The sequence below is a fragment of the Colletotrichum siamense genome (assembly GCF_013390195.1).
Source record: "Colletotrichum siamense strain Cg363 chromosome Unknown KSG_Cg363_contig07, whole genome shotgun sequence".
Taxonomy (NCBI): Eukaryota; Fungi; Ascomycota; class Sordariomycetes; order Glomerellales; family Glomerellaceae; genus Colletotrichum; species Colletotrichum siamense.
In genome coordinates this window covers 1-25861 of record NW_023501020.1, presented here as the reverse complement: position 1 = coordinate 25861, position 25861 = coordinate 1, and the positions used below count along the sequence as shown (strand labels likewise).

The 25861-nt window shown below is 37.1% G+C and overlaps 2 protein-coding genes across 2 annotated transcripts; one reads left to right on the top strand and one right to left on the bottom strand.

Moving 5' to 3' along the window:
• Positions 1-785: 785 nt before the first annotated feature.
• On the bottom strand, positions 786-1655 carry CGCS363_v010330 (uncharacterized protein; the record flags this gene model as incomplete). The annotated part of the gene is made up of 3 exons (XM_036642179.1): positions 786-905; positions 956-1234; positions 1296-1655. The coding sequence occupies 3 exons, from the start codon at positions 1653-1655 to the stop codon at positions 786-788; spliced, it is 759 nt and encodes a 252-aa protein (XP_036492132.1).
• A 15567-nt stretch (positions 1656-17222) lies between these two features.
• On the top strand, positions 17223-22233 carry CGCS363_v010329 (Bloom syndrome protein-like protein; the record flags this gene model as incomplete). The annotated part of the gene is made up of 2 exons (XM_036642178.1): positions 17223-22150; positions 22227-22233. The coding sequence occupies 2 exons, from the start codon at positions 17223-17225 to the stop codon at positions 22231-22233; spliced, it is 4935 nt and encodes a 1644-aa protein (XP_036492251.1).
• Positions 22234-25861: the final 3628 nt, after the last annotated feature.

The window sequence follows — 25861 nt, the reverse complement described above, 5'->3', positions numbered from 1 at the left end:
AGGGCATGCCCCGGAGTTCACTTGGCAGAAAAGTCGCTGTTCATCGTCATTGCTCGTACATTGTGGGGGTTTGACATCAAAAAGAAATTACGTTCAGACGGGTTGGTGGTGGTCCCAACGACAAGAATGATGCCTGGATTTCTGAGTGTTCCGGAGCCGTTTTTGTGCGATATCTTGTGTCGATCCCCCGCCCATGAGGGTATTATCCGTCGACAGTACGTTGAGGCCGAAACAGACCTTGCGGGCATGAACTACGGATTCTGAGTGTAGTTGCAAATATTTTATTGTTGGAATCCATTAATCGCATCAAGCAAAATCGGGTATTTGGAATTTTGAGTGTTTGCACCCATCGATCCTAAAAAGCAACATATGTGCCGTAGAAAGCTTCAGAAAGCAGGCTTCTTGCATTTGTGATATATTTTCCTCACTATGAAAGCACCCATAAGGTGCGAATGATTGAGATGATAAATGCTGAGCGGAATTCTAGAGTTCTTAGTTGATAGAAAATGAATATTATTAGCTCGATAGCTGTCCGCCAACTACTCGGCTGCTATGATACAGGATTTTCTGCGTGAATGAAACTGGCAAGCCGCTTTAAAGTCGCTTAAATAGTTGGGAGACAAACTCAAAGTTGTCATCTAAAATGTGAACGACTGGCGGATCAAGTATAATGGCTATCTTGAGAGCAAAAACCTTGTTAGCACGCCGCCTCATAATGAGTCAGGTCTTTGAGAGTAACGAAATGCGATTGTCTAAGTTTAACAATGACTGTGCCCTCATAGAGTTCATTTGATGGCATGATCCTCAGGTTCGAATGCTCTGTACCCTCGAAACAACCCATCAGGATCCCACCGCTGTCGAATTTTCGTGAATCGTTCACGGGCCGAGTCGGTCCAAACTCTGATCTAACCAATGACGTCAATCTTTACCCCTAATGCTGGAGCTTGCTACATACCTTTGGAGAATGAAGCGACCCAGGTGATTGATCGTAGTCGGCTATGTACATGCCGCAAGCAACTGTGGAGGCTATCTCGTACGTTCTCCTCATCGTGTCGCGGACTTTTGGCACCAGTGCCGAATCCTTCCAGCCACTGAAGGTTGAGATGTAGTACTGCTGCGGCAGACTGAAGACGGCGTCGTTTTCGTCCGGAGTCAAAGTGTCGCACATATAAATGCAACCAAACGAGGACTTGGTGGGTAGGTCGCACATTGCAGGTTTGATGGCCCTGACCAGCTGTAATGATCCTAGTTAGAATACTTCAGCGCAGGGTTGGGAACTTGGATTCACTCCCTACCTCTGAAACAGACACCGATGGATCATTGAGAATACTATGTATACCCCATTTCTGTTCGGGATTGTCGGGGTTGATCTGACGCTGCAGGTGAAAGAAGTCGTCCCAGGCCGTATGATTGGTAGGCTGGACTTCGATAATAGCTTTCTGAAGGTCAGCTGGCACTGAATTCCAAGCGCTCAGCAAACTTTCAGCATCGTCCAGGCAATCGGAGTAGGCCAGAACATTGATCGACAGCAACAATGGTGAGGATGTGGAGAGTATCTCCTCGGCCGAGGTGTCAAGCAGTTCCGGGTGCATAATGCAAACGGCGGTCTCGGTGAACATTTTCGGGGTCGCCTTGTTCCGGTCGAAGGCGAACATGAGGAGTTCTTCGAAGTCATTTCCCACATTGAAGGTAAAGGATCTGGAAAACAACTGTCGCTTGGGAATAGTTCGACTCCATATCTTTGTCACGACGCCGAAGAACGCCTGGCCTGCACCCCGCGCTGCCCAGAAAATGTCAGAGTGCTCGTCTCGGCTCACAAGAAGGACGCGACCGTCGGGCACGATGACTTCCAATTTCACGATCCATTCAGTGATCGTAGCCCCCCATCCTCTCATAAACAGGCCTTGTCCGCCTGCGAGGCAAAAGCCGCCAAGTGCAACGTCAGGTGCGTGGCCGAATGGAAAGAATCGCCCAACCGCATCCGTTGCTTTCCAAGCTTCGTAGACACGGACTGCAGGACCAAAGCTGACTTCATGTGTTTCGGGATCGTACTCTACCTTCCGATTTAGTTGACTAGTATCAACGAGGATCCCCTTGTCAACTAAAGATGGCTTCGATGGTAGGTGGCCTCCTGACCGGACGCCCACTAAGACTCCAAGGGCTCGCGCTCGACGAAGGGCCGCAATAACCCCTTGGCTTGACGTTACGTTGTGTATCTCACTAGGAAATCTCTCTGTCTCTTCCTTATTGAAGTATTGCTCCCGACTTCGTCTATACTGTGGTGTTCCCCGTGGAAATACGGAGTTTAGCGATTGGAGATCTTCCATACTGGAACAGCAATTTGAAATCGGGTAGGGAAACAAAGCAATGACAAAGAATGCACGAACAGACTTAGAGTAATACTTTGAAGAATGGCCAGAGACTAAGACTAATAATGGAACGGCTTGCCGACAGCCCGGCCAGGACACATCACCACCACTCCCATACCCCACATGAAAACTTATGAACTGCACTTCACCCCACATACCTCAGCAGCGCTGCTCCATCTCACAAGAGGTAGTATGATACGCTAGATAATTTCCCTAACTGCAGACGCAAAGGTGCAACCACGACAGAACAGGCGCTTGGAGCTGCCAAGGCTAAGTGACCGTAGAGTCTCGGGGCCTTGCTCACAACGCCCCAACGATGTTGCGTCTCGATGCGATCGGCGAATGTGTACTGCCATGGGCAGCTCGAGTTGCCCATGCTAACCTGCATGTGCCTATCAAGCCTCTGTGTCGTTCCAAAGTCTCTCTATCCAGTCGAACATCGAACCCCTACCCATCTCGCAGCCGGGCGCCAGCAACAACAACAACAACGACGAAGGAGGGATTTATAACCAGATAGAGTGGTTTATAACCAGTCAACAACTCTGCTTCCTTTCCCTAAAGACAAGTCAGACACCAAAACACCATCCCTCAGGTCAGCCATTCAACTCACATACCCCACTAACAGCATATATCTTTTGACCCTCCTGCCCCTCGCCACCCTTAGCCTTAACGCCGCCGTACGCAGCGTGATCCCGCGCCAACACGACCAGGGCGTGCCGCTCAATCTACATGCTCGCCGCCCCGCCTGCGGAAGGGGCTGCAGCTGGTGTGCTACAGCGTCGCCGGCGGCACCTCGTAGAACCTTGACCCAAAGGATATTAAGTACCCCGCTGAACACCCCCACTACCTCAGCGAAACCAATAACAACCCCTTGTGGAATATGCTCTTCGTCTTCGACTGCGCTGAGTGACCTCTTTTGCTCTTCAGCGCTGAATCTGTCATGGCCCTAACTAAGCACGTCACCCCGCGCACCTACTCCGCCGTCACTTACGCCGACCTCGCCCGGGCTATCGACGGAAGTGACGGCGCTACCGAGGAGCAGCGCAAGGCAAGCCTTCTGGGTAGCTGCGGTAGCAACGGCGGCCAGCTCGCCGTCATTGTCGACCCCGAGGACCCGTCGTACAAGACCCCTAAGTATATCGCCACTAACATAAAGCCTGCTGACATCATTATTAAGCTTATTGTTACGACCTGTAAATAAGGATAACAGCTGAACGACCTACTTAGGCGTTAGGCGGCTGTAATAGGATATTTATACTATAAGATTATAGGAATAACTAAGACTTATTTAGAAATAAAAGAACTATAGTATAAATTATATAAAGATAAGATAGTGATTATATAGGATTAATATAATCTAATATAATTTAGAAGCTAAGTGATTATTTTAAATTAGAATAATCTAGCTTAATTTAAAGTATAAAGAAATATATTTAAAATTAGACTTATATATAGTATAACTTAAGCTTAACTTATAGTTAGACTTCTATAGCTTTTTAGTAATTAATTTTATATTTATATTTAGGATATTTTTTGCTTATTTTTATTATACATACTTATTAAGTTAAAAACTAATTATTTTAGCTTCTGACTATTAATTTATAATATAACTTATAATTTATAACTTAAATTATAACCTTAATACATTATTACTATATATTAATCTTTAGCTTTTATTAGTAGATCTTACTATTAGATAGCTAACTATAATATTTTAATTACTCTTATTTAATAAAATAACTATTAATACCTATTAAATAGTATATATAAGATATCTTCTTATATTTCTACTAAATTACCTACCTTAAGCTTTTCTACTAAGTAAGTAACTTATAACCTTACTTAAGAACTTAGTAACTATAAAATAAAAGAGGATTTAAAAGAAGATAATAATAATAAAGAACTTAAATAATAGCTAGTTTAATAAGGTAAGAGAGAAGACTTATTAATTATACTAAGTACTCTTCTTTAAATAGAAAACCCCTAAAAATACCTAAATACTTATATATTAATTTTCTATATAACTATAAGAAATATAAAAATAAATATATAAATATATAAATATAAACTTAGTTAACTTATACTTTACCTATTATACTAGCAACAATAAATAATTATATTATTTATTAAAACTACTACTTAAAAAAGAGTAGGTCTGTAAAGACTAAGGGTAAGATTTATTAAAATCTTACTAAGTATTATTTATTAAACTTTCTGCGCCTAAAATATCTATATTATAGATATACTTAAAGATAATAGTGAGGTATTCTTTTTAGCTAAGTTTCTAGCTTATTATACTAGTAATAATAAATAATTATATTATTTATTAAAACCTAACCCTAAAAAAAAGTAGGTTTATAAAAACTAAAGGTAAGATTTATTAAAATCTTACTAAGTATTATTTATTAAACCTTTTACGCTTAAAATATCTATATTATAAATATATTTAAATATAATAGTGAGGTATTCTTTTTAGCTAAGTTTCTAGTCTATATAATACTAAGTTAAATTAATAAATATTTAATTTAAGTTTAAATAATCTTAAACTACTAATAATAACTTATTTAGTTTAAACTAATTAATAATAATATTACTAACTACTAACTTATATAAGTATTCTAAGGAAGTATTATAATCTAAATAATACTAATATTAGCTTATTTTAACCTAATTAAATTATTAAATTTATAAATTCTATTCTAATAATAACCTATAGTAACTTAATAATTAATATATTTTATTAAAAAGATTAAATAAAATATTTTTAATATTCTTCTACTAGAAAGTATAAATAACTTTTAACTTTATTTATAATTATACTCTAAGACTAAATAAAGCTATAGATCTATTTATAATTCTTATTAACTTCTTATTTATAATATATAAAAAATATTAATATATACTTATTATAAATAAAGTTACTTTATATCTAAAAATATAATATCTACTCTTAAAACTAATAGAGAGGAATAATATATATACCTATATAATAAGAATCTATAAAATTATTTAAACTTAAAACTAACTTAATAATATTTAATATTTAACCCTTATAATAAAGCTAATTCTTTATATTATACTACTAATTATAAATAAAATCTATTATAATATATATAGTTTTATATATTAATAAATTTAAATAATCTAAGTTTATTACTATAAAGAATATAAATAAGTTAATACTTAAAAGAGAAGTAGTAATATAAGAAGTTAAGTAAATAAGGTTAAAAGTATATTATAGATAATTAGTATATAATATTAAAAATTCTATATATCTTAGTATAATAAGTAATAGTTTAAAGTAGCTTAAGGATAAATAGCTAATAACTCTCTATAAAGCGCTCTAAATAGAAGCTTAACTTAATAAGTAGTTACTTATATTTAAGATCTCTAGATAATTTAAGTAGAATATATAAAGATAAGCTATAATAAGCAAATTTATATTACTAATAAAAGACTTAAGCTTAGCTTATAGCTAACTTATTATACTAATAATAATAAATAATTATATTATTTATTAAAACTGCTACCTAAAAAAGAGTAGGTTTATAAAGACTAAAGGTAAGATTTATTAAAATCTTCCTAAATATTATTTATTAAACTTTTTATGCTTAAAATATCTATATTATAAATATACTTAAAGATAATAGTAAGGTATTCTTTTTAGCTAAGTTTCTAATCTATATAATACTAAGTTAAATTAATAAATATTTAATCTAAGTTTAAATAATCTTAAACTGCTAATAATAACCTACTTAGTTTAAACTAATTAATAATAATATTACTAATTAATAATAATATTACTAATTAATAATAATATTACTAATTACTAATTTATATAAGTATTCTAAAGAGGTATTATAATCTAAATAATACTAATACTAGCTTATTTTAACCTAACTAAATTATTAAATTTATAAATTTTATTTTAATAATAACTTATAATAACCTAATAATTAATATATTAGCAGTCTAGTTAACCTCTATAAATAGGTATCACAGTTCACTCTATACTTTTTTTTCATAATACTAAAACCTAATAGCAGCACTTTAACCTATACCTAATCTTAATAAAACAAACAAATAAATCTTAATATAACTAATTATTAACACTTAGCTTAACTTATCCCTAGCTATATAGAAGAGGGTAGGCAGGTAAGTAGCAGAGCAGCAAAACATACTAATAAGAGCGTTATTCGCAACATCACAAGCATATTATTCGCAATATCACAAAAACATTATCTATAACATAAAACGCTAATAGCACTTATAGCTAATACAGCTAAAGCTTAGTAATAGCTTAAACCTATACTTAAAGGCGCAAACTTAACAGTATAACTCTTTGCATAGCTAAAAAAGTTCTTATAGCTATAGCATAAAAACTTAACTATTTAAATAAAGCCTTAAGCTTATTCCTCATATCTTCCTATATATATAATAACCCTATATAATATCTTTCCCCTTTATTATACCTATATATAAGCTAAATAAAGCTACCCTAGATAACTTAATCTATAAAACTAAAGTAAATAAAATTAAAAGCTCTAAGTATAATAACTTTCTATATACTAATAAAAAAACTCTACTTAAATTCACCTAGAAATACCTACTTAAGATAGCTAATAAGTATAATATATTAGAGTTATATAGCCTTAAGATTAATATAGATATAGTTAAAGCTACTAATAATAATCCTAATACCTATAAATACCTTATAAGCTTCCTTAAGATAGCTAAGGTAGCTTAAGTAGTTAGTAAGTTAGAAAGGATAAATCTAATAGTAATGTTATAGTTAGCTTTCTAACAGTAGGGTCTGCTAATAGAAGCTGGGGATTAATACGTTCTAATAGTATACTAGGTTATAGTCTAAGTTAAAGGTTATAGGTTATAGTAGATTAGATCTTTAGAGATTAAGGTGATTAGTCTTAGGCTTAATAAATAATTCGTAGTGAAGGTAAGCTAAGAGTATCCTAAAGATAAATATTAAGTTAATTACTAAAGAGCTATAGAAGTCTAACTATAAGCTAGGCTTAAGGTTATACTATATATAAGTCTAATTCTAAATATATTCCTTTATACCTTAGGTTATTCTAGATTATTTTAATCTAAAATAATTATTTAGTTTTTAAGTTATATTAGATTATATTAATCTAATATAATTATTATCTTATTATTATATAACTTATACTATAGTTTTTCTATTCCTAAGTAAGTCCTTGCTATTCTTATAATTTAGTAATATAAATATCTTATCCTAGCTGCTTAATACCTAAATAGGTTAGTTAACTATTATCTATATATAATAGGTTATAATATTAGGTCCCCTCTCTAAAGGTTTTATCTTTAAAACCTAATATAAGTAGGTTATTAGTCTTAAGTTAAGGTCCTATTAATTATACTTCCTAATTTACCTATAATGCTAATACTATATTAAGTTATATTTAGAAATTAGATTCTTATAAGACTTATTATACTTAGATTTAGTATAACTATAAAGCTTTTAATACTCTAATTAATTACTATAGTTATAACGTAATACTTTATTTCCCTTATTTTTAATATAACTAAGTATATAAAATAGATCTTACTAACTTAAAGTATTATAGTAAGTATATAAAGTAGGGTTTCTTAAACTATAATAGTAGTAATATAGTAAATACTTATAAGTATTTTAGCATTTTAGTTTTTCTTAGTATTACTAATTTATTATAGTAATAAATTATTATTTTAATAAGTAAAAGAAAGTAGAGTAAGAGGAGGAAGAAGCTAAAGAGGTATTAGAGGTACTATAGATTTAGTTTACTACTACTCTAAGTTATTTATTTTATTTTTAGAGATAGAAAAGGTTCTTAAAAGAGTATAGTTTAGATCTAATTTATTAGAGAATATAGTTTATAGATAAATAGGAAGCTAAAGAGTATACTTTAGAAGCTTAAAAGTCTTAAGTAATAGAGGATTTATTATTATAAAGTACTTAGAATAAGTTAAATTAGTCTTCCCTAAGTATTAAAGTAGTTAATTTAAGTATCCCTCTAAATATAAGTTCTTCTGAGGTTTTTTAACTAGCTTTAGGTATTCTTAAGTAGATAAATAGTTTTCCTTATTATAGTTAATCTACTTTAGTAAGTAGTTTAATAAAGTAATATAGGTGTTTAATTTATTTATATCTAGCGTTCTTTTAGACTAATATAATAAGTACTAATATAACTTCTTATTCTTAATATTATTACTAATAGATTATAAGTTCTTTTATTATATTAGTAATATTTTTAGTTAGTTTCTATATATTATCTTTATATCTATATTCTTTCTATTTAATAAGGTATTAATATCTTTTTAGTTCCTTAAGATAATTAATAATTTATTTAACTTTATATTTTAGTTTATTATCTTTTATAATAATAATATTATTTATCTATAATTTATATAATACTAATTTAAAAAGTAAGATATAAAATACTAAATAATATTTTATAGTTTTTAAGAGTTTAAGTTTATAGTTAACTAGTGAAATTACTTATAAAATTTTAAAAGGTTTAAGTTTTTTATAGTTAAGTTTATTATTTAGTTATTTTATTTTAATATTTCGCTATATAAAGTAGGCGCTATCTCCCTCTTTTAAAGTTAATCCCTTAATCCTTTATTTATTACTAAATTTTATTATCCTTTATTATATAAATTTAAGTTCTTTATATATATTTTCTTAGATATCCTTAATTTATTATATAGAGGTAACAGCTTTAACTACTACTAAGCTTAGTTATAGTTCTCTATAAGTAGTAAGTTTAAATCTATAGTTAAGATAGAAAGAGGATTCCTTAGTACTTTCTCTAATTACACTATTATAGGCAAACTAAGCTATTAGTAGCAATATAACCTAATTATCTTAGTTATAATTAATATAAGCATAGAGATATATTTTAAAGATTTAATTAATTTATTCTATTTATCTATTAGTTTATAAGTAAAACGCAGTAGATATTACTTACTTAATATTAAGTTATAATATAATTAACTTTTAGAATTTAAAAGTGAATATCTTATCTCTATTTAATATAATTTCCTTAAGTATTCTATAATTAGTAATAATATATTTAAGAAATATATAAGTATATTCTTTAGTATTACTTAATTCTTTATATAGGATAAAGTAGGTATATTTTATAAGTTAATCTATAATAATAAAAATACTATTATAATATATTCCTATAAGGGGTTCTTAAGACTTTAGTAACTTAATAATAAAGTTAAGTAATATAGATTACTAAGTAGTTTATAATATAAGTAAAGGTTATAGTATATTATAAAGTTAATATTAAGTAGGTTTACTTTTAAAGTAAACTTTATAATCCTTAATTATTTTTACTATATATTCTCTAATAACTTTTTCTCTATATTACTATTATAGTTATTTCTAGGTTTTTATAATTCCTTAGTAACTATATATAAGTTAAGTATAGAACTCTATAATTACTTTATTATTTAGTTTATTAAGCAGGCTAGTATTAGATTATCTAGCTATTATTAAGAGTTTAGTTATTAGTATTAGGTCTCTATTATTATTTCTTTTAAGAATTACCTAGGTTTCTTTAAGTATTAGGACGTTATAGTTTAGTTATTAGCTAAGAGTATTAGCTTTACTATTATTTAATCCTTTTTAATAAATAATTTAGAAGTTAAACTTAGAAAGGAATTCTAACTATCTAACTTATTATTTATTTAACACTTTAGAGGTAGTGAAGTATAAGAGGTTCTTATAGTCTAAGTATATAAGTACTTTATAAACTATTCCTAAGAGTTTAGGTCTCTATTCCTAATAGTTAGAAGTCTAATCCCTAAACTAAATTTAGTTTAATAATTAGTTAGGATTAGTTGAAAAAATCTGCGCATAGTCCTAGTTTCTTATCAGAAAAGATATAACACTAAAAAAATAGTTCGCTTATAGTAAAAATAGTCCTTAAGATATATTTCCTTCTTATAAGTAACTTTATCTATAATTACATATTTATTTCTTAACTTAAATTATATAATCTAGCATAATAACTAGATTCCTACTTTAGAAACAGTTATAATACTTTTTTAGTCTAAGTATTAATAAGTTATTATATACCTACATAATAGCCTTAGATATATATATTTATATTTATAATACTTTTAATTATATAAACTCTAATACTTAACGTCCTAATATCTATAATATATACTTTTAGAGAGCTTTAGCTACACTATAACTATAAACTATATCTTCTATTATTTTTTCTAGATTTTTTCTATCTATCTTATAATTAATATCGTATAAACTAAACTAATATAGTAAGTCTAATATATTTATATAGAGATTATCTATCTAAACTCCTCTATAGGTATTTATAAAACCTATTAACTATACTATAATCTTATAATCTTTATTTTCTTATATTCTCTAAATATATCTAACTAATAATTATAGTATTATTTAACCTATATTAAAACCTATATAATTATTTTTAGTATTATAATTAAGTTACTATTTTTATTAACTAATCTATATATATAGTCTCTATTCTAAATCTAAATTATTATACTAACCTAACTATAGTCTCACCTTAGAAATCTATAATTTTAAGCTTTATATTAAATAGACTATCTTAACTTCTATTATATTTATTTCCTCTATATAAAGTAGTATATTCTTCTAATAAAGATATAATCTTAATTCTATATTAGTATTCACCTTTTTTATTAGTAATATTAAGTATCCCTTCCTAAATCTATATATTAATATTACTATAATAAGTACCTTAGAGGGGATACTAAAGTATAGCTAGAGTTATCTATAAAAATATCTATTAAAGCCTAAAGATATACTTTAGCTAAAGCGTAGATATAATTAACTTTAAAAGTATCCTCTACTAGAGTAAACTAATTATTATCTAAAGCTCTAATATAGTTAGTTATAGAAGCCTTAGCTTAATCTTCCTACTATAACCTTACTACTTAGATAAAAACTACTTCTTAGAGTTTCACTAAACCTATCTTTTTCCCCCTCTTATTATATTTATTACTTATCTCTTAACTATATTTATTTAAAATATTCTTCTTTTTCCTCACTTAAACTTAAAACGCCTATTAATAGTATATAAAATAGCATTAATATAAACTTTAGCTTTAGTTTATTATTTTTAAAAGATATCTCTAATCTAGCCTCTATAAGTCTTATATCTTCTACTATTAATATAAGTTTTACTATTTTACTATCTATTTTATCTTATCCTATTAATAAGATATTATTATTAATAATCCTTTATATTTACCTACTATCTAAAAATAATAAAGCTCTTCTTAGAGTAATAATATAAATAAATAGTATATATAATATAATCTTACTATATTTTTATAACTTATATTAGAGTTTATATTAAAAATAGACTTACTAATAAGTTAGGTAAAGCTTTTAACACTATAGAATACTTTTCTTTCTCTTTTTAAGAATATATTAAAGCCTCTTTTAAACTATTTTATACTACTACCTCCTTTATATAAAGTGATTACTATTTACTTAGACCTAAGTTTTTATAGTTATCTATCTTATTTAAGTTATAAATTCTTATAATACTTATACCTTATTTACTAGAGTTATTATATATAACCTTTATAGTAAAAGAAAGAGATTTATAAGTATAGTAACCCTTCTATATAAAGTTATAGTATAATATTATTATTATATAGACTTTATTAATTATTAGAACTATTATACTATAGTGATTAAAAACCCTCTTAAATATAACTTATAATTAGTTATAAAAAAAAGGATATAAAATATATCTAGATAGAGTTACTTCTTATTTAATATATAGATCTAGTTTAATAGTTATATAACTACTATCTTAATATATTACTTTATTAATAATTAAGTTAACTAAATATAATATAATAAAATTTCTATTATTAACTTAATACTTAAGTTAAAAAGAATTTCGCTTTTATAATAAGGTAATTTTACCTATTTATAATATTAAGATATTTAACTAAGTTAAGGTGTTAATAATATTCTATATCGCTAATAATAATAATATCTATCTAAAGGCCCTCTCTATTTATTTATATTATAATCTTCTATTAAAAAAAGTTAAAAATAGCAATATATTTAATCTATTAGCTATATAGTTAAGATAATTAGTATAGCTTTATTTTTATAGTATTTATTAAGTAATACTTTAGTAGAGTTCTAATTATTAAATTAAAATTTATAATATTAAAGAGGATTAAGGAATATAGAAGAAGAGGGGTTTAATAAGAAATCTCTATAGTATAGTAAGGTATATTATATTATTACTATAATATACTAAGAGGTTTATAAAGATTAGAAACTTACTTTATAATAACCTTAATATATAGAGGATATATAAAAAGCTATTTAAAAGCCTTAGATTAAAGCTAAATAATACTACTATATATATATACTATAGTTTATTCTTATATATATTTAAAACTATAGAGAATAAGTTAGTAATAATATATAGATATAGTATATTATAATAACTAATAGATAAAACTAAGATAAAAAACTATTTATAAAAAGATAAGATAGATTAATTAGTATTAAATATAGTAGTATAAATATATAGACCACCCTAAAAAAGCTATATTTTTCTATTTTTCTCTTCTTTATATATAACTAAAATAATTAGTTTAAAATAGTTCTTAGTTATTATTTTTATTGCTCCTCTAGCTAAACTCTTAGGGATTACTATTTTATATTTATAATCTCTAATATTTTAGCTATAACTACTCCTCTTAACTATTTTTATTTATTATATATAGTTTTTAAAACTTATTTAATTAAATAACTCTTAACACTATTTTATTCCTAAAAGAGCTAACACCTTAACTAGATAAGAACTTTATATAGCTATAATAAGTTATAATATTATTTATACTATTTTATAGCTAATAAAATTAATAGAAACTAATCTATATTTATATAATATTTTTACTCCCTACTATAGTTTTATACCTATATAGATTTATAATAAAAAATATATTAATAATACTTAGAAATATATTAAGCTTAATTACTATTTCTAGCTTATTTATTCTATTATTATTAAATATAATATTTATATTTTTTAGTCTAGGAATATTACCTTTAAACTATATTTATTTTTACTTTTCTAATCTTAATACCCTTATTAATAAAGTAACTATATATCCTTCTTCCTCCTTATATCTTATTAATAATTTCTTCTACTTTTTTTCTCTATCTCTTATATTAAAGCTATTATCTTATTAGTATTTACTACTTATTATAGCTTAATCTAAATATTATATATTTAGAAATAAACTAAATAACTATTATATTTTATCTCAGCTGCACTTATTATAGTAAATATTATATATACTATATTATTCTCCTAATCTCATACTTCTTTATCCACTTTATATACTTTTTATACTACTTACTTATTTTTATTAAAAAGAGGTATTATAGTATATAAACTATAAATATAATAGTTATTATTACTATTAAAAGTAAAAGTTATAAGTTAAAATTTATCTATCTTTTTTATAAATATACTAAAATAAAGCTAGAAATCTATATTTAGAAACTAATTTATACTACTAAAAGAAGCTATATCCTCTAAATAAAGCTACTATTATCTCTTTATACTTTTTCTCTAACTAAGGTATTATCTTAACCTATATCTCTAGTAATAGAGATATTTAGTAGCTTAGATAAAGCTAAGTATTATATATTAGAAAATTAATTATCTCTAACTTAGCCTTAATATAAATAATAACTTATTATACCTAATAGTATTAATATTTTAATAAGTTAGTAATAATTTCTACTATAGCACTAATTAGAACTAAAAGATCCTTATTAGATCTAATAAAGAGTATAAAATTAGAAAATAAGAACTTATAGAAAGAAATAATTAATAAAAGCAGTAAACTACTATAGCTACACTAAAACAGTATTAAGGTGAGGTAGAAGTAATAAAAATATTTATAAACTTATTTATTACTAAGAGTAGACCTCTAATAGCTAGATATATATAGTAGTATATCTTTAACTAATTAGATCTAATACTCTTTATAACCCCCTACTTTAAGCTATAGCTAGCACCTCTATACTACTATTATTAGATATTTATAAACCTATTAGACTTAGACTTTAATATCTCTCTTTTTACTACTTACTTAATATATACTACTTAAAAATAAAATAAGAGGTAGTTAAGCCTAATTATTATCTTATTATTATTAGACTACTATCTAAATAAATCTAAGACTATAAATATATATAAGATATTAATACTAGTAGTATAATAAGCTTAAGTAATAAAATATATCTTTAGTTAGTTTTTTTTTAGTAGCTTATTCTTTATATAGTATATTAAATAGAGATATAAAACTTATACTACTACTCTATTAGCTAAAACTATAACTTATTACTACTTTTTAACTCTAGCTTAAAATATATCTTTTAGCTTTCTAAAGCTTATAAGCTATTATATAACTAAAGCTAAATTACTATATTTAGATTCTCTTTTTACTCTTTATTTTTATCTAATTACTATAAAGCTTACTAATAACTAGCATAAAGCTTTATATTTTCTCTATATTTTATTTTTTTATATAGAAGTTATATCTCAGTCTATTTTAATTTAAGCTTTTAAAGCTATTAATAATCTTTATATAAATAGAGCTACTTATTTTAAGCTATTAATAGGAGTTATTAGAGTAGAAACTTTACTTAATAGCTAGCTAGGTAACTATAATATAAAATCTAAAACATTTTTTAGTAGTTTTAACTTAGATATTAATAATTCTATAAATATATTTATATTATATATAATCTTTCCTAAAGAGTTATTAATATGTTTTTAAGCTTTAGGAATCTAAATAATAGCATAATCCTCTTATACTATTATTTTTAGTAACTTTTCTCCCCCTATTAAACCTTCTCTATTACCCCTCTAATTAAGCTAATATATATTAAATATAGCTAAATCTCTATATAAAGTGCAGGATATTACTTATATAGCTCTCTACTATCTATAATAATACTAATATTTAACTTAGTTATCCTTATATATTTTATTATTAACTATAAGTAGTCCTCTATCTAAGATATATATATTATCTATTAATTTTAATAAATACTCTTAGTTAGCGTTTTTATTATCTCTATCTTAGACTTCCTTATCTCCTAACATACTGGCAACGACGGCTTCAAGTAGAAGCCGTTGAAATCCTCACCAAAAAATAAGTGGGTCCGTGCAGACAGGGGGTAGAAGCCGTTGTTTTCCAGTAGTGAAGAAGCCGTTGAGATTTCCCGCAGTAAAATACACAAAAGTAGGATGCAATGAAAGCTTGAATGAAGGCAATTATAACCATCTAGTTCTCAGTTCGATAATCAGCAAGGTGAGTCTAGAAATCGATGAATAGCGTAGTTGATGTTTTCGTGATGCGGTCCCAAACCCCACATTAACTAGCCAATCACATAACAGGGATATCAGCCAGGCCAGAAAGCCCGACCGACTGATGGAACGCAGTCAGGGAGGAAAGTAGATCAAGGAGAAAGTATACGGAATTAAGGGGCAGGAAGGTAAGGTTATAAAGAGAGGACAGGAGGAATCATTTAATAGTAGTAGACCAAAGCAAGCCATCCGTATAGGTAAACATGGAGCCATTCGTCCACAACGCGCAGTATTCCATTCTGATATGCACATCATGTCAGTATGCAGTAGTAGCGAACGAAGTCACAGCACATCTGCGGAACCACCATCGGTCAATCACCGCCAAGGCCAGGGGAAAAGTGGCTAAATCGGTCAGCAACATTCCCAGCATCATCCGCAGCCAGGCCGATTTGCAGTCGTTCCAATACCCAGACCCCACGGTTGAGCCAATTGCTGATATTGCACCACCCCGGGCGGACGGTTTACGTTGCCACGCGTGCCGTTATATTTGCCGCCGCGTGCGAAATATGCAGGAGCATTGTCGGGTAGAACACAGATGGGAGAATGATTGGCACAAGGGGGGTGATGTTCGCAAGAAAGCCACCGCAGTCAGGGATTTGCCGTGGACGACAGGGGTGCCGTGCCAGCGGTTTTTCTTAACACGGGCCGCGAGCGGATGGTTCGAGGTGGCCCAGGGACAGATAGCCGACGAGTCTCTGCAAGGCGCTCCGAGTAGAAGCCCGGCTCAACAGGCGGTGGACCGCGTTCGAGATCTCCGGAAAGTCCAAGCAGAACGTGTGAAGACGAGTCACGATGAGCTGATCCGCGTCGCCAACGAAAGACTCGAGCCCAGCCCGTGGCTGGCCCGTGTAGGATGGGCGGTGCACTTAAAAGGGCTCAGTGCCAGCGCACTCTAACATCACGTCCACGATGGCTAACATCACGTCCACGATGGCTGACGTCGGAAGCCATTGAACGCCCCACCATGGAATTAGGTGGGTCCGTTGAGACAAGGGCGGAAACCGTTGTTCACAGCAAGGTGGAAGCCGTTGAGATTTTCCGTAGTAAAATAGGTAAAAGTAGCATGCAATTAAAGCCACAATCGGTATAATTATAGGAACCCAGTTCTCAGTGTTTTATTCCGTGATATGAGTCCAGAAATAGGTGAATAGGGTAGTAGATGTTTTTGTGATGTCGTCCGAATCCCCGCATTAACCAGCCAATTATATAACAGGACCATCAGCCAGGCCAGAAAGCCCGACCGAGCGATGGAACGTAGGCAGGGAGGAAAGTAGATCAAGGAGAAAGTATATGGAATTAAGGGGCAGGAAGGTGAGTTTATAAAGAGAGGACAGGAGGAACCAGTCATAAACAGTAGATAGAAGAAAGTAACCAATACATGCCAAAGATGGAGCCATTCGTCCACAACACGCAGTATTCCATTTTGATATGCACATTATGTCAGTACGCCGTATTAGCCAACGAAGCCACGGCGCATTTGCGGAATAACCATCGGTCAATCCCCGCCGAGGCCAGGAGCAAGGTCGCCGGATTAGTCGGCGATATTCCCGGCATCATCCGCAGCCAGGCCGATTTGCAGTCGTTTCAATACCCAGACCCCACGGTCGAGCCAGTTGCCCATATCGCACCGCCCCGGGCGGACGGTTTGCGTTGCCACGCATGCCGTTATGTGTGCCGCCGCGTGCGAAACATGCAGGAGCATTGCCGGGCAGAACACCGGTGGGCGAATGATTGGCAGAAGGGGGGCAATGTGCGCAAGAAAGCCACGGCAGTCAGAGATTTGCCGTGGACAACAGGCGTGCCATGCCAGCGTTTTTTTTTAACACGGGCCGCAAGCGGATGGTTCGAGGTCGGGCGGGGGTTAGGGGTGGCCGTTCAAAGCGAGCCATCGGGGCCGGGGACGGACGACACGGCGTGGTTCGTCACGTTGCACGAGAACCAAGAGAAGCGGTTCGAGGCCGACGCGCGCGAGGAGGTCAGTACAGTGGACGAAAAGTTGGAGCCGAACGGGTGGTTGTACCGCGTCGGGTGGACGAGGGATTTGGAAGGGTTGAACAAGACGCAGTTACAGGAGGCCACGCGACCAATTGAGGATGGCGAGGAGACGTTAGAGGCCATATGGGCCGTGTTCAACAGCGTCGCCGACAAGGCATGCGCAACAGCAGCACCGCACAAGGTCGGGCACGACGTGTTGTTCGAGGCGGAGCGGAAGGAGATCGGCCAGAAGCCGGTGCGGCCATTCGACAACCGCATGGAGGACGACACGTGGCAGCGGTACAAGGAGGTTTGGCGTAAGATGGTGAGCATATGGTTCCGCATGGACGAGTGGCCGGAGCGCGAGCGGCCGCCGTATCGGTTCACCATGCGTCAGGGGTCGTTGTGGGATGCGTTCACCAGCCGTGTCGAGGCGGATGTCGGCAGCAGGCAGGCCGCGCAGGCGGAGGAGGTCGAGAGGATGTGTTTGGACGCCATCATCGCCATCATCGAGGACCCGTACAAGCAGAGCCAAAAGGAGAGCGCGATGATCGGCGCGTTGGCGGTGTTGGGCATCCGCGAGGACGGCGGGTGGCACCAGGCGACGGAGTACACGACGAATTATTCAGCCGTGATCAAGGTGGCCAAGATGTTCGTCGTGTACCAGGCGTGGTTGGAGCGGAAGGACGAGGTGGTGGCGTTGACGGCGACCAAAGGGGCCGAGGCGGCGTACGAAGAGGCCAGCAGCGTGTTCCATTTGGTGCGCGACAAGGTGCGGCGGTTCATGACGCGGATGCCCGGGCGGCCGGACGACGAGCCCAGGGCGATGAATTGGATTTACGACGCGCGCACGTACGGGATGCATATCCGGTTTAACACGGTGGCGCCGGGGATGGTGGATTGGAGCGGCGACCGGATATCGTTCCGGCGGGTGCGGGTGCGGGTGTGCGAGTTGGCCGAGATGTTCCACGGGGTAGCGCAGGAGGCGCGGACGTTGTTGGCGCAGTTGGCGGTGGTGGACGGGGATGGGGATAGGGATAATGATCCCGACAGGGACGGGCACGGCGATGGGTACGGAGGCCGATCAGCGTTAGCAGCAGCGTTGCCCGCCATCAGGTGGGACAGCATGCACGACGACCACAGCCAGGACCGGCCGGGGTATTCGTTTTTACACGACGACCGCAACGAGGCGTGGGTGGGCAAGGGGAAGGGGTGGATCGCACGGCGCATCGCAGAGTCGGAGGCACGGCGGCGGGCGTGGTTAGACCCAACGCGAGGGGCGGCGGCGGCGGCAGTGGCAGCAGCAGCAGCAGCAGCAGCAGGACAGGCGGAGGAGGTCACGTCCAACCGCAGCGATAGCCACCACCCATACCGCGAGAGGACGGTGCAGGCATACAGACAGGCGTTGGAATCGTTCCGGGAGCGGTTGTGGATGTTGATGCACATGGTGGCAGGGCAGCCGGCGCGGGCGCCCGAGTTAGCAGGCATCAGACACAGCAACACGGCCAACGGCGGGGTCAGGAACGTGTTCGCACACGACGGCATGATATGTTTCGTCACGTCGTACCACAAGAATTACCGCCAGACGGGGACGGCCAAGGTGATACACCGGTATTTGCCGCGCGAGGTCGGCGAGTTGTTGGTGTGGTATTTATGGTTAGTGTTGCCGTTTTGGCAGCAGGTAGGAGGCATCATCCATCAGACGGACCGGAAGAGCGCATTTTTATGGGCGGACGACGTGGTTGTAAGGGGCAGGGCGGCGGGCGAGGCGAGCCGTGATAACACCAGGGGCGACGAGCGCCGCAATAACACCAAGGACAACGACGCCCGTGACAACACCGAGGACGACGACGCCCGTGACAACACCATCACAGACGAGAGCGCCAACGCCACCCCCGGCCGGGCGCCGTGGACGGACGAACGGTTGTGGACGTCAGACAAGGCAAGGCGGATCATGCAGCAGCACAGCGAGCGGTTGGTCGGCAGCAAGATCAACATCAGCGGGTGGCGGCACATGGCCGTCGCCATCGCCAACCGGTATTTGAACGAGGCGTTCGGACGGGCAGACGACAAAAACAACGACAACGACGACAACGACGACGACATAGGCGTCGAGGACAGCGCATTGGATTTGCAGGCCGGGCACGGCACGCACGTGGCGGGGATGATATACGGGCGGTTGTACCAGGAGGCACCGTTCGGCACGGCGGCGTTGCGGGACAGGTTCCGGGCCGTCAGCCGGCAGTGGCACCGGTTGTTGGGGTTCGGGGCGGAGGACCGGGGCGGCGGGGCACCCACCAAGCGGCGGCGGACGGCGACGACGGCGGCGGACGAGGAGTTCGAAGGGCAGCGGCGGCGGCGGTTCACGCGGTTGCAGTTAGCCAACGCCGGCGGGCAGTTGCGGCAGATGATGGGGGACCCGCGGGCGGCGTTCCGCGGCCAGCAGGAGCGGGTCATCCGGTCGATCATGCGCGGGGACGACCCGATCGTGCAGGTGACGGGCACGGGCGGCGGCAAGAGTTTGTCGTTCATGTTGCCGGCGTATTGCGCACCGGACGGGGTGACGATCGTCGTGACGCCGTTGGTGGCGTTGCGCACCGACATGGACGCGCGGTGTTCGAGGTCGGGGTTGGCGTCGACAACGTGGCGCGGCGGCGGGCGGGCCAACACGGCCGCAGCAACGGTGGTGTTCGTGACGCCCGAGTCGGCCGTCACGCAGGGATTCCGGGATTTCGTCGGGCGGTTGCAGCGGCGGCAGCAGTTGGACCGGGTGGTGTTGGACGAGTGCCACGTCGTGTTGGATGGGTCGAGGGGGTTCCGGCCGGCGTTGCGGGCGTTGGGGCGGACGGTGCAGGAGTTCGGGGCGCAGTTGGTGTGTTTGACGGCGACGTTGCCGCCGGCGGAGGAGCGGGAGTTTTTCGCCGTGACGGGGATCCGGCAGGAGCGGGTGCGGGTGTTCCGCGAGGCGACGACGCGGAGGAATATCGAGTATGGGGTTGTTGTCGTTGCGTTAGGGTCAGGGGGTGGGGGTCGTGGTCGTGGTCGTGGTGCGGCAAGCCACAGGCGCCGGGCAGAGTCAGGGTTAGGGTTAGGGTCAGGTCGGGAGGGTGAGGACGGCGAGTTGAGCGCCGTCGAGGAGCGCGGTTGCCAGGAGGTCAGGGATTGGTTGCGGCAGCAGCCACGCGGCAAGGCGGTGGTGTACAGCAGCACGATCGAGGGCGTCGAGCGGATGGCCGAGGCGTTGGGGTGCGCAGCGTTCCACAGCAGCATCGGCAGCACGGAGGACAAGGCGTCGAGGTTGGAGGCGTGGAGGATGGGCGACGGCGCCGATGGGGGCGTCATCGTGGCGACGAACGCGTTGGGGTTAGGCATCGACGTGCCGGACGTGCGGTTGGTGGTCCACGCGGGCATGCCGCGGCGGTTGCGGGATTTCGTCCAGGAGAGCGGGCGTGCCGGGCGAGACGGCCAGCCAAGCCGGTCGGTTGTTATATGCAGTAGGGCAGCCGTGGAGGAGAAGGAGAAGGAGAAGCAGAAGGAGAAGGAGGCAGGGGAGGCAGAGAAAGATGGGAGGGCAGCCGGAGGGGGATGGGAGGTGTCAACAAGGACATACATCAGGGGAGAGGTATGCCGGCGGATTGTGTTAGACGAGGTCATGGACGGGCGGGTGGACCGTCCAGGGTGCGAGGAGGGCGAAGAGGCATGCGACATATGCCGGCAGAGGGCGTCGGAGGTGATGTGGGTAGACGACGGGGATGGAGATATGGATAGGGACAAGGACGGGGATAGAGAGGGACATGGAGCCAGAGAAGACGAAGAGATCAGGGCCGCGTTCGAGACCAGTCAGCAAGCCAGGCAGTTCCGCCAGTGGCAGGCCAGGGCAGAGCGTTCAGGGTTAGGGGAGGAGGGGGAGACGTTCAAGCAGCAGTTGGCGCGGTGGGCGGGACGGTGCACGTATTGCGGGATACGCCGGAGAGAGAGCGACGGGCACACGTTAGACGATTGCCCAGGCCGCGGGGAGCAGGCGTGGGGGTGGACGGCGCAGTACAGGAGGCAGATGGAAGAGGCCATGTTCGACGGACGGATGATGGAGAATTTCAGCAGTTGTTTCCATTGCGGATTGCCGCAGGGTTGGTGTCGGCGATGGGAGCCGTTGGGCGAGGACGGCGGGCGGTTCACGGAGGTCGAGGGCGGTTCATGCCAGTACCAAGGGTTGATGGTTACGATGTTCGCCGTCGCAACGATCGGTGTGGGGTCGAGGGTGTACGAGGAGACGGTGAGGGCGATGCGCAGAGCGGACGGGTTAGAGGAGTGGGCATCGAGCGAGAAGGAGGTATATAAGTGGTTAGGGCAGATGATCCAATGGGGAGGGGTGCAGTCAAGCAAGTTGTGCCGGTTGACAAGCCAGTTGTGGCAGAAGGCAGTAGAGGGCGTAGCAGAGGGGTGATCAGGCAGGGCAAGGCGGGGCGAGTAGGGGCCGTACATAGGAGTACGACAGTTTAGGGTAGGGAGTAGGGAAGTATAGTAGTAAAGGATAATAGAAAACAGAGCATCAGATGTTTTTTCACACAGAAAGATTTAATAGCACAAGAGAGCAGGAGGTGGAAGATGACAAAGAGTAACAGAGGGGATGAATCATGAGCAAGGAGCAAGAAGGGGGGAATACAAGGAGCAGCAAAAGGTATAGGCAACAGTGGAAGGATGGAAAGAGCAGAGAAAGGGGCCGGAGAGAAGGGAAAAAAAAGAAGTAAAAAGGGGATGTAAGAGCGTGAATATAATACAGATGTAGTGTTAAAGATTTCAGGGCCAGTTTTAGGGTTAGATAGCATAGCAGAACAAAAGGGCAGAACAGTAAGAGGTTCGTTAACAAAGGCGAATTAGTAAGAGTATAGGAGTTATAATAAAGCAGATTCGGGGGCAAGCAGAGGGAAAGAGAATAGTATTAAGATAATAGGAAAGAGTAAAAGATTTGTTATAGAAAGAGAGCAGAGTACACCGAGAAAAATTACAGCCAAAAAGGGGTAGCAAGGTCAGCAAGAGAGGGGGAATTAAAGAATCACATACCAAAGATAGCAGATTTATACAGTAGACAGTAGTTAAAGATAAAGGGAGGTAGAAAGAAAGTAGACAGAGAGAAATAGAAATACAAACAGATAGAAGACCAAGGGGGGAAAAGTAAAAAAACGGATTTCAGTAAAAGAGAGGGAGGGAGATTCATTTAGCAGCCCATAGAGGTAGAGTATAGGGGAGCCAGGGTTAGTACACAGTAAAGGTCAGAGATAGGTTAAAGAGAAGGATTAAGGTCAGAGTAGGAATCAAAGTCAGGAATACAGCAAACAGAAGGGTCAAGAATAGGGCAGAAATAGAAGTCAGCAATAAAGCAAAGTTCAGGAGGGATAGAGTTAAGAAACAGATAATAGAGGGGACATACAATTAGCAAGCAACAAGAAAGGGGGGATCCAAGGAGCAGAGGAAAGTAGAGGCAAGAAGGGTAAAGTATAGAGAGGAGAGAAGGGATAGGGAAGACGGGAGGAATATAAAGAGCAGAGAAAGAGACAAAAGTAAAGAGGGCAAGGAGAGGAGCGAAAAGGGAACATAGGAATATAAGCATAATATAGACAGATACAGAGTTGAAGATAACAGGACCAGTTTTAGATTAGATAGCATAGTAGCATAGTATAACAAAAGGGCCGAGTAGTAAGGTGTTCGTCCGTAGAGGCGAGTTCGTAAGAGTATAGGAGTCGTTATAAAGAAGATTAGAGAGTAAATAGAGAGAGAGAGATAAGGGAGTAAGATAGTAAAAAAAGAGTTATAAGTTATTCACAAAACAAGGGTTATGTACCACGAGAAAGGTTATAAACCAAAAGGTTAGAAGAGTAAGTAAGAGAGGAGAAGTTAATAAGTAACAAACGAAAGATAGCAGATTCATAAGGTAGATAGTTAATATATATAATAGAGTAGGAAAGGGAAGAAAGGAGTTAGAGGGAGAAAGGAAACATACACAGACAGGATAACAAGGAGGAATAATAAGTAAACAGAGTTAGGTAAGAAAGAAGGAGGAAGGTTCATATAGCAACCCACAGATGGAGAGCATAAGCAAGTCAGAGATCGTACAAAGTTAAGGTTAGGGATATGTCAACAGGAAAGGGTTCGAGATAGAGCAGGATTAGAAGTTAGGATAGAGTAAAAGAAAAAGGGGGTGAGGGATAGAGCAGGAATAAGAGTTAGGGATAGAGCAGAAATAAAGGGCAGAATTAGAGCAGAGAAAAGGATAAAGGATAGGTTAAAGGAAAGGGGTTAGAAGTAAAGCAGAAATAAAAGTGAGGGTTAGAATGAAGGAAAAGGTAAGGGACAAGGCGAAAATAGAAAGTTAGAAATAGAGTAAAAATAAAAGTCAAGGATAGGGTAGAGAAAAAGGTAGGGGATAAGTTAAAAGAGTAAGGTTAGGGTTAGAGCAGAAGTAAAGGTAAAGGTTAGAATAAGGAAGAGGGTTAGAGATAGGTTAAAAGAAAAGGGTTAAGGATAGGGTAGAAATAGAAAGTTAGAAACAGAGCAGAAATAAAAGTAAGAGTTAGAGTAGAGAAAAAGTTCAAAATAGAGTAGGGATAAAAGTTAAGGATAAAGTAAAGGAAAAACAAGAGGGGTGTTTATATTAATAAAGTAAGGTAGTTAGTATAAGCAGGCATAAATAAGAGAGAGAGAGAGATTCCAGTCCAAAGCCAGAGTCAAAAGTTCCCATTCAGATACAAGTGGATGGGCAGCATTATAGAGAATTCCAAGTTCATAATATATACAGATTATATAACACCAAGATATAGAGGAATAGTAAGCACCAGATAAATTAACACAGAACAAGCCGAATAAGGTTCCAAAGACAACCATTTTATCATAAGGTCAGGGGCATGGTAAGAAGGGGAAGCAGGACACATTTTACCAGTAGGCAGGAGTACAGGGGAATCAGTTTAGGATAGGGGAGGGGTTGATAATAAGTAGATAGAGGAGATATCAAAGTAAGGAGTTCATCGCAAGGAGAATATTTCAGTACATAAGGACAGAAGGGTTAGGGAAGAAAGGGAGTAAAAATAATCAACAAGTTCAAGTTTAAAAGAGGTAGATAAAAATATAGTAAGGTAAACCGTAAGTATAAGTTCAGGATAAGAGAAGGCGTGAAGATATAAAAGGGAAGAGATAGTAGAAAGGAAGAGGTAAGGTTTAGAAGGGGGTAGTTTACAATATAAAGGACGAACGAGAATTAAAGCAGAGGTCCAAGGGAAAGAATTAGGAGGAGAAAGATACAGATGGAAGGAATAAAGGATGAGCAAGAGAGAGAAAGAAGAAGGAAGAGAAAAAAAAAAGGTAGGGTTAGTATATAGCAAAGAGGTTAGTGACAAAGCAAGAGTTAGAGGGATAGAGACAAAGCAGGAGCGAAGCAGAGACAAGGGAAAATACAAAAACAGGAATTTAGATAGTAAAGGCGTTTTAAGAGGGTTTAGGGTTAGGAGTAAGAGAGGATAGAGAGAGAGCAACAGGAAAGGGTTAGGGACAGGGGAATTAGAAAAGGTTAGGGATAGAGAAAGGAAGAAGGTTAGGGATAGATAAAAGAACAAGGTTAGGGATAGATAAAAGGAAAGGGTTAGGGATAGATAAAAGGAAAGGGTTAGGGATAGAATAAAAGAACAAGGTTTGGGATAGATGAAAGGAAAGGGTTAGGGTTAGATGAAAGGAAAGGGTTAGGGATAGAATAAAAGAACAAGGTTAGGGACAGGTGAAAGGATTAGGGTTAAGGCCAGAGCAGAGGGAATAGTCATAATTAAAGATGAAGATAGGGAATATTTTTCAGAGATAGGGGTGGTTTTGTTGTTTACGAAAATTTACGAGATTAGAACAGCAGTTACAGAGTTAGGGTTTTAGGGTTTTAGGGTTTTAGGGTTTTAGGGTTTTAGGGTTTTAGGGTTTTAGGGTTTTAGGGTTTTAGGGTTTTAGGGTTAGGGTTAGGGTTAGGGTTAGGGTTAGGGTTAGGGTTAGGGTTAGGGTTAGGGTTAGGGTTAGGTTAGG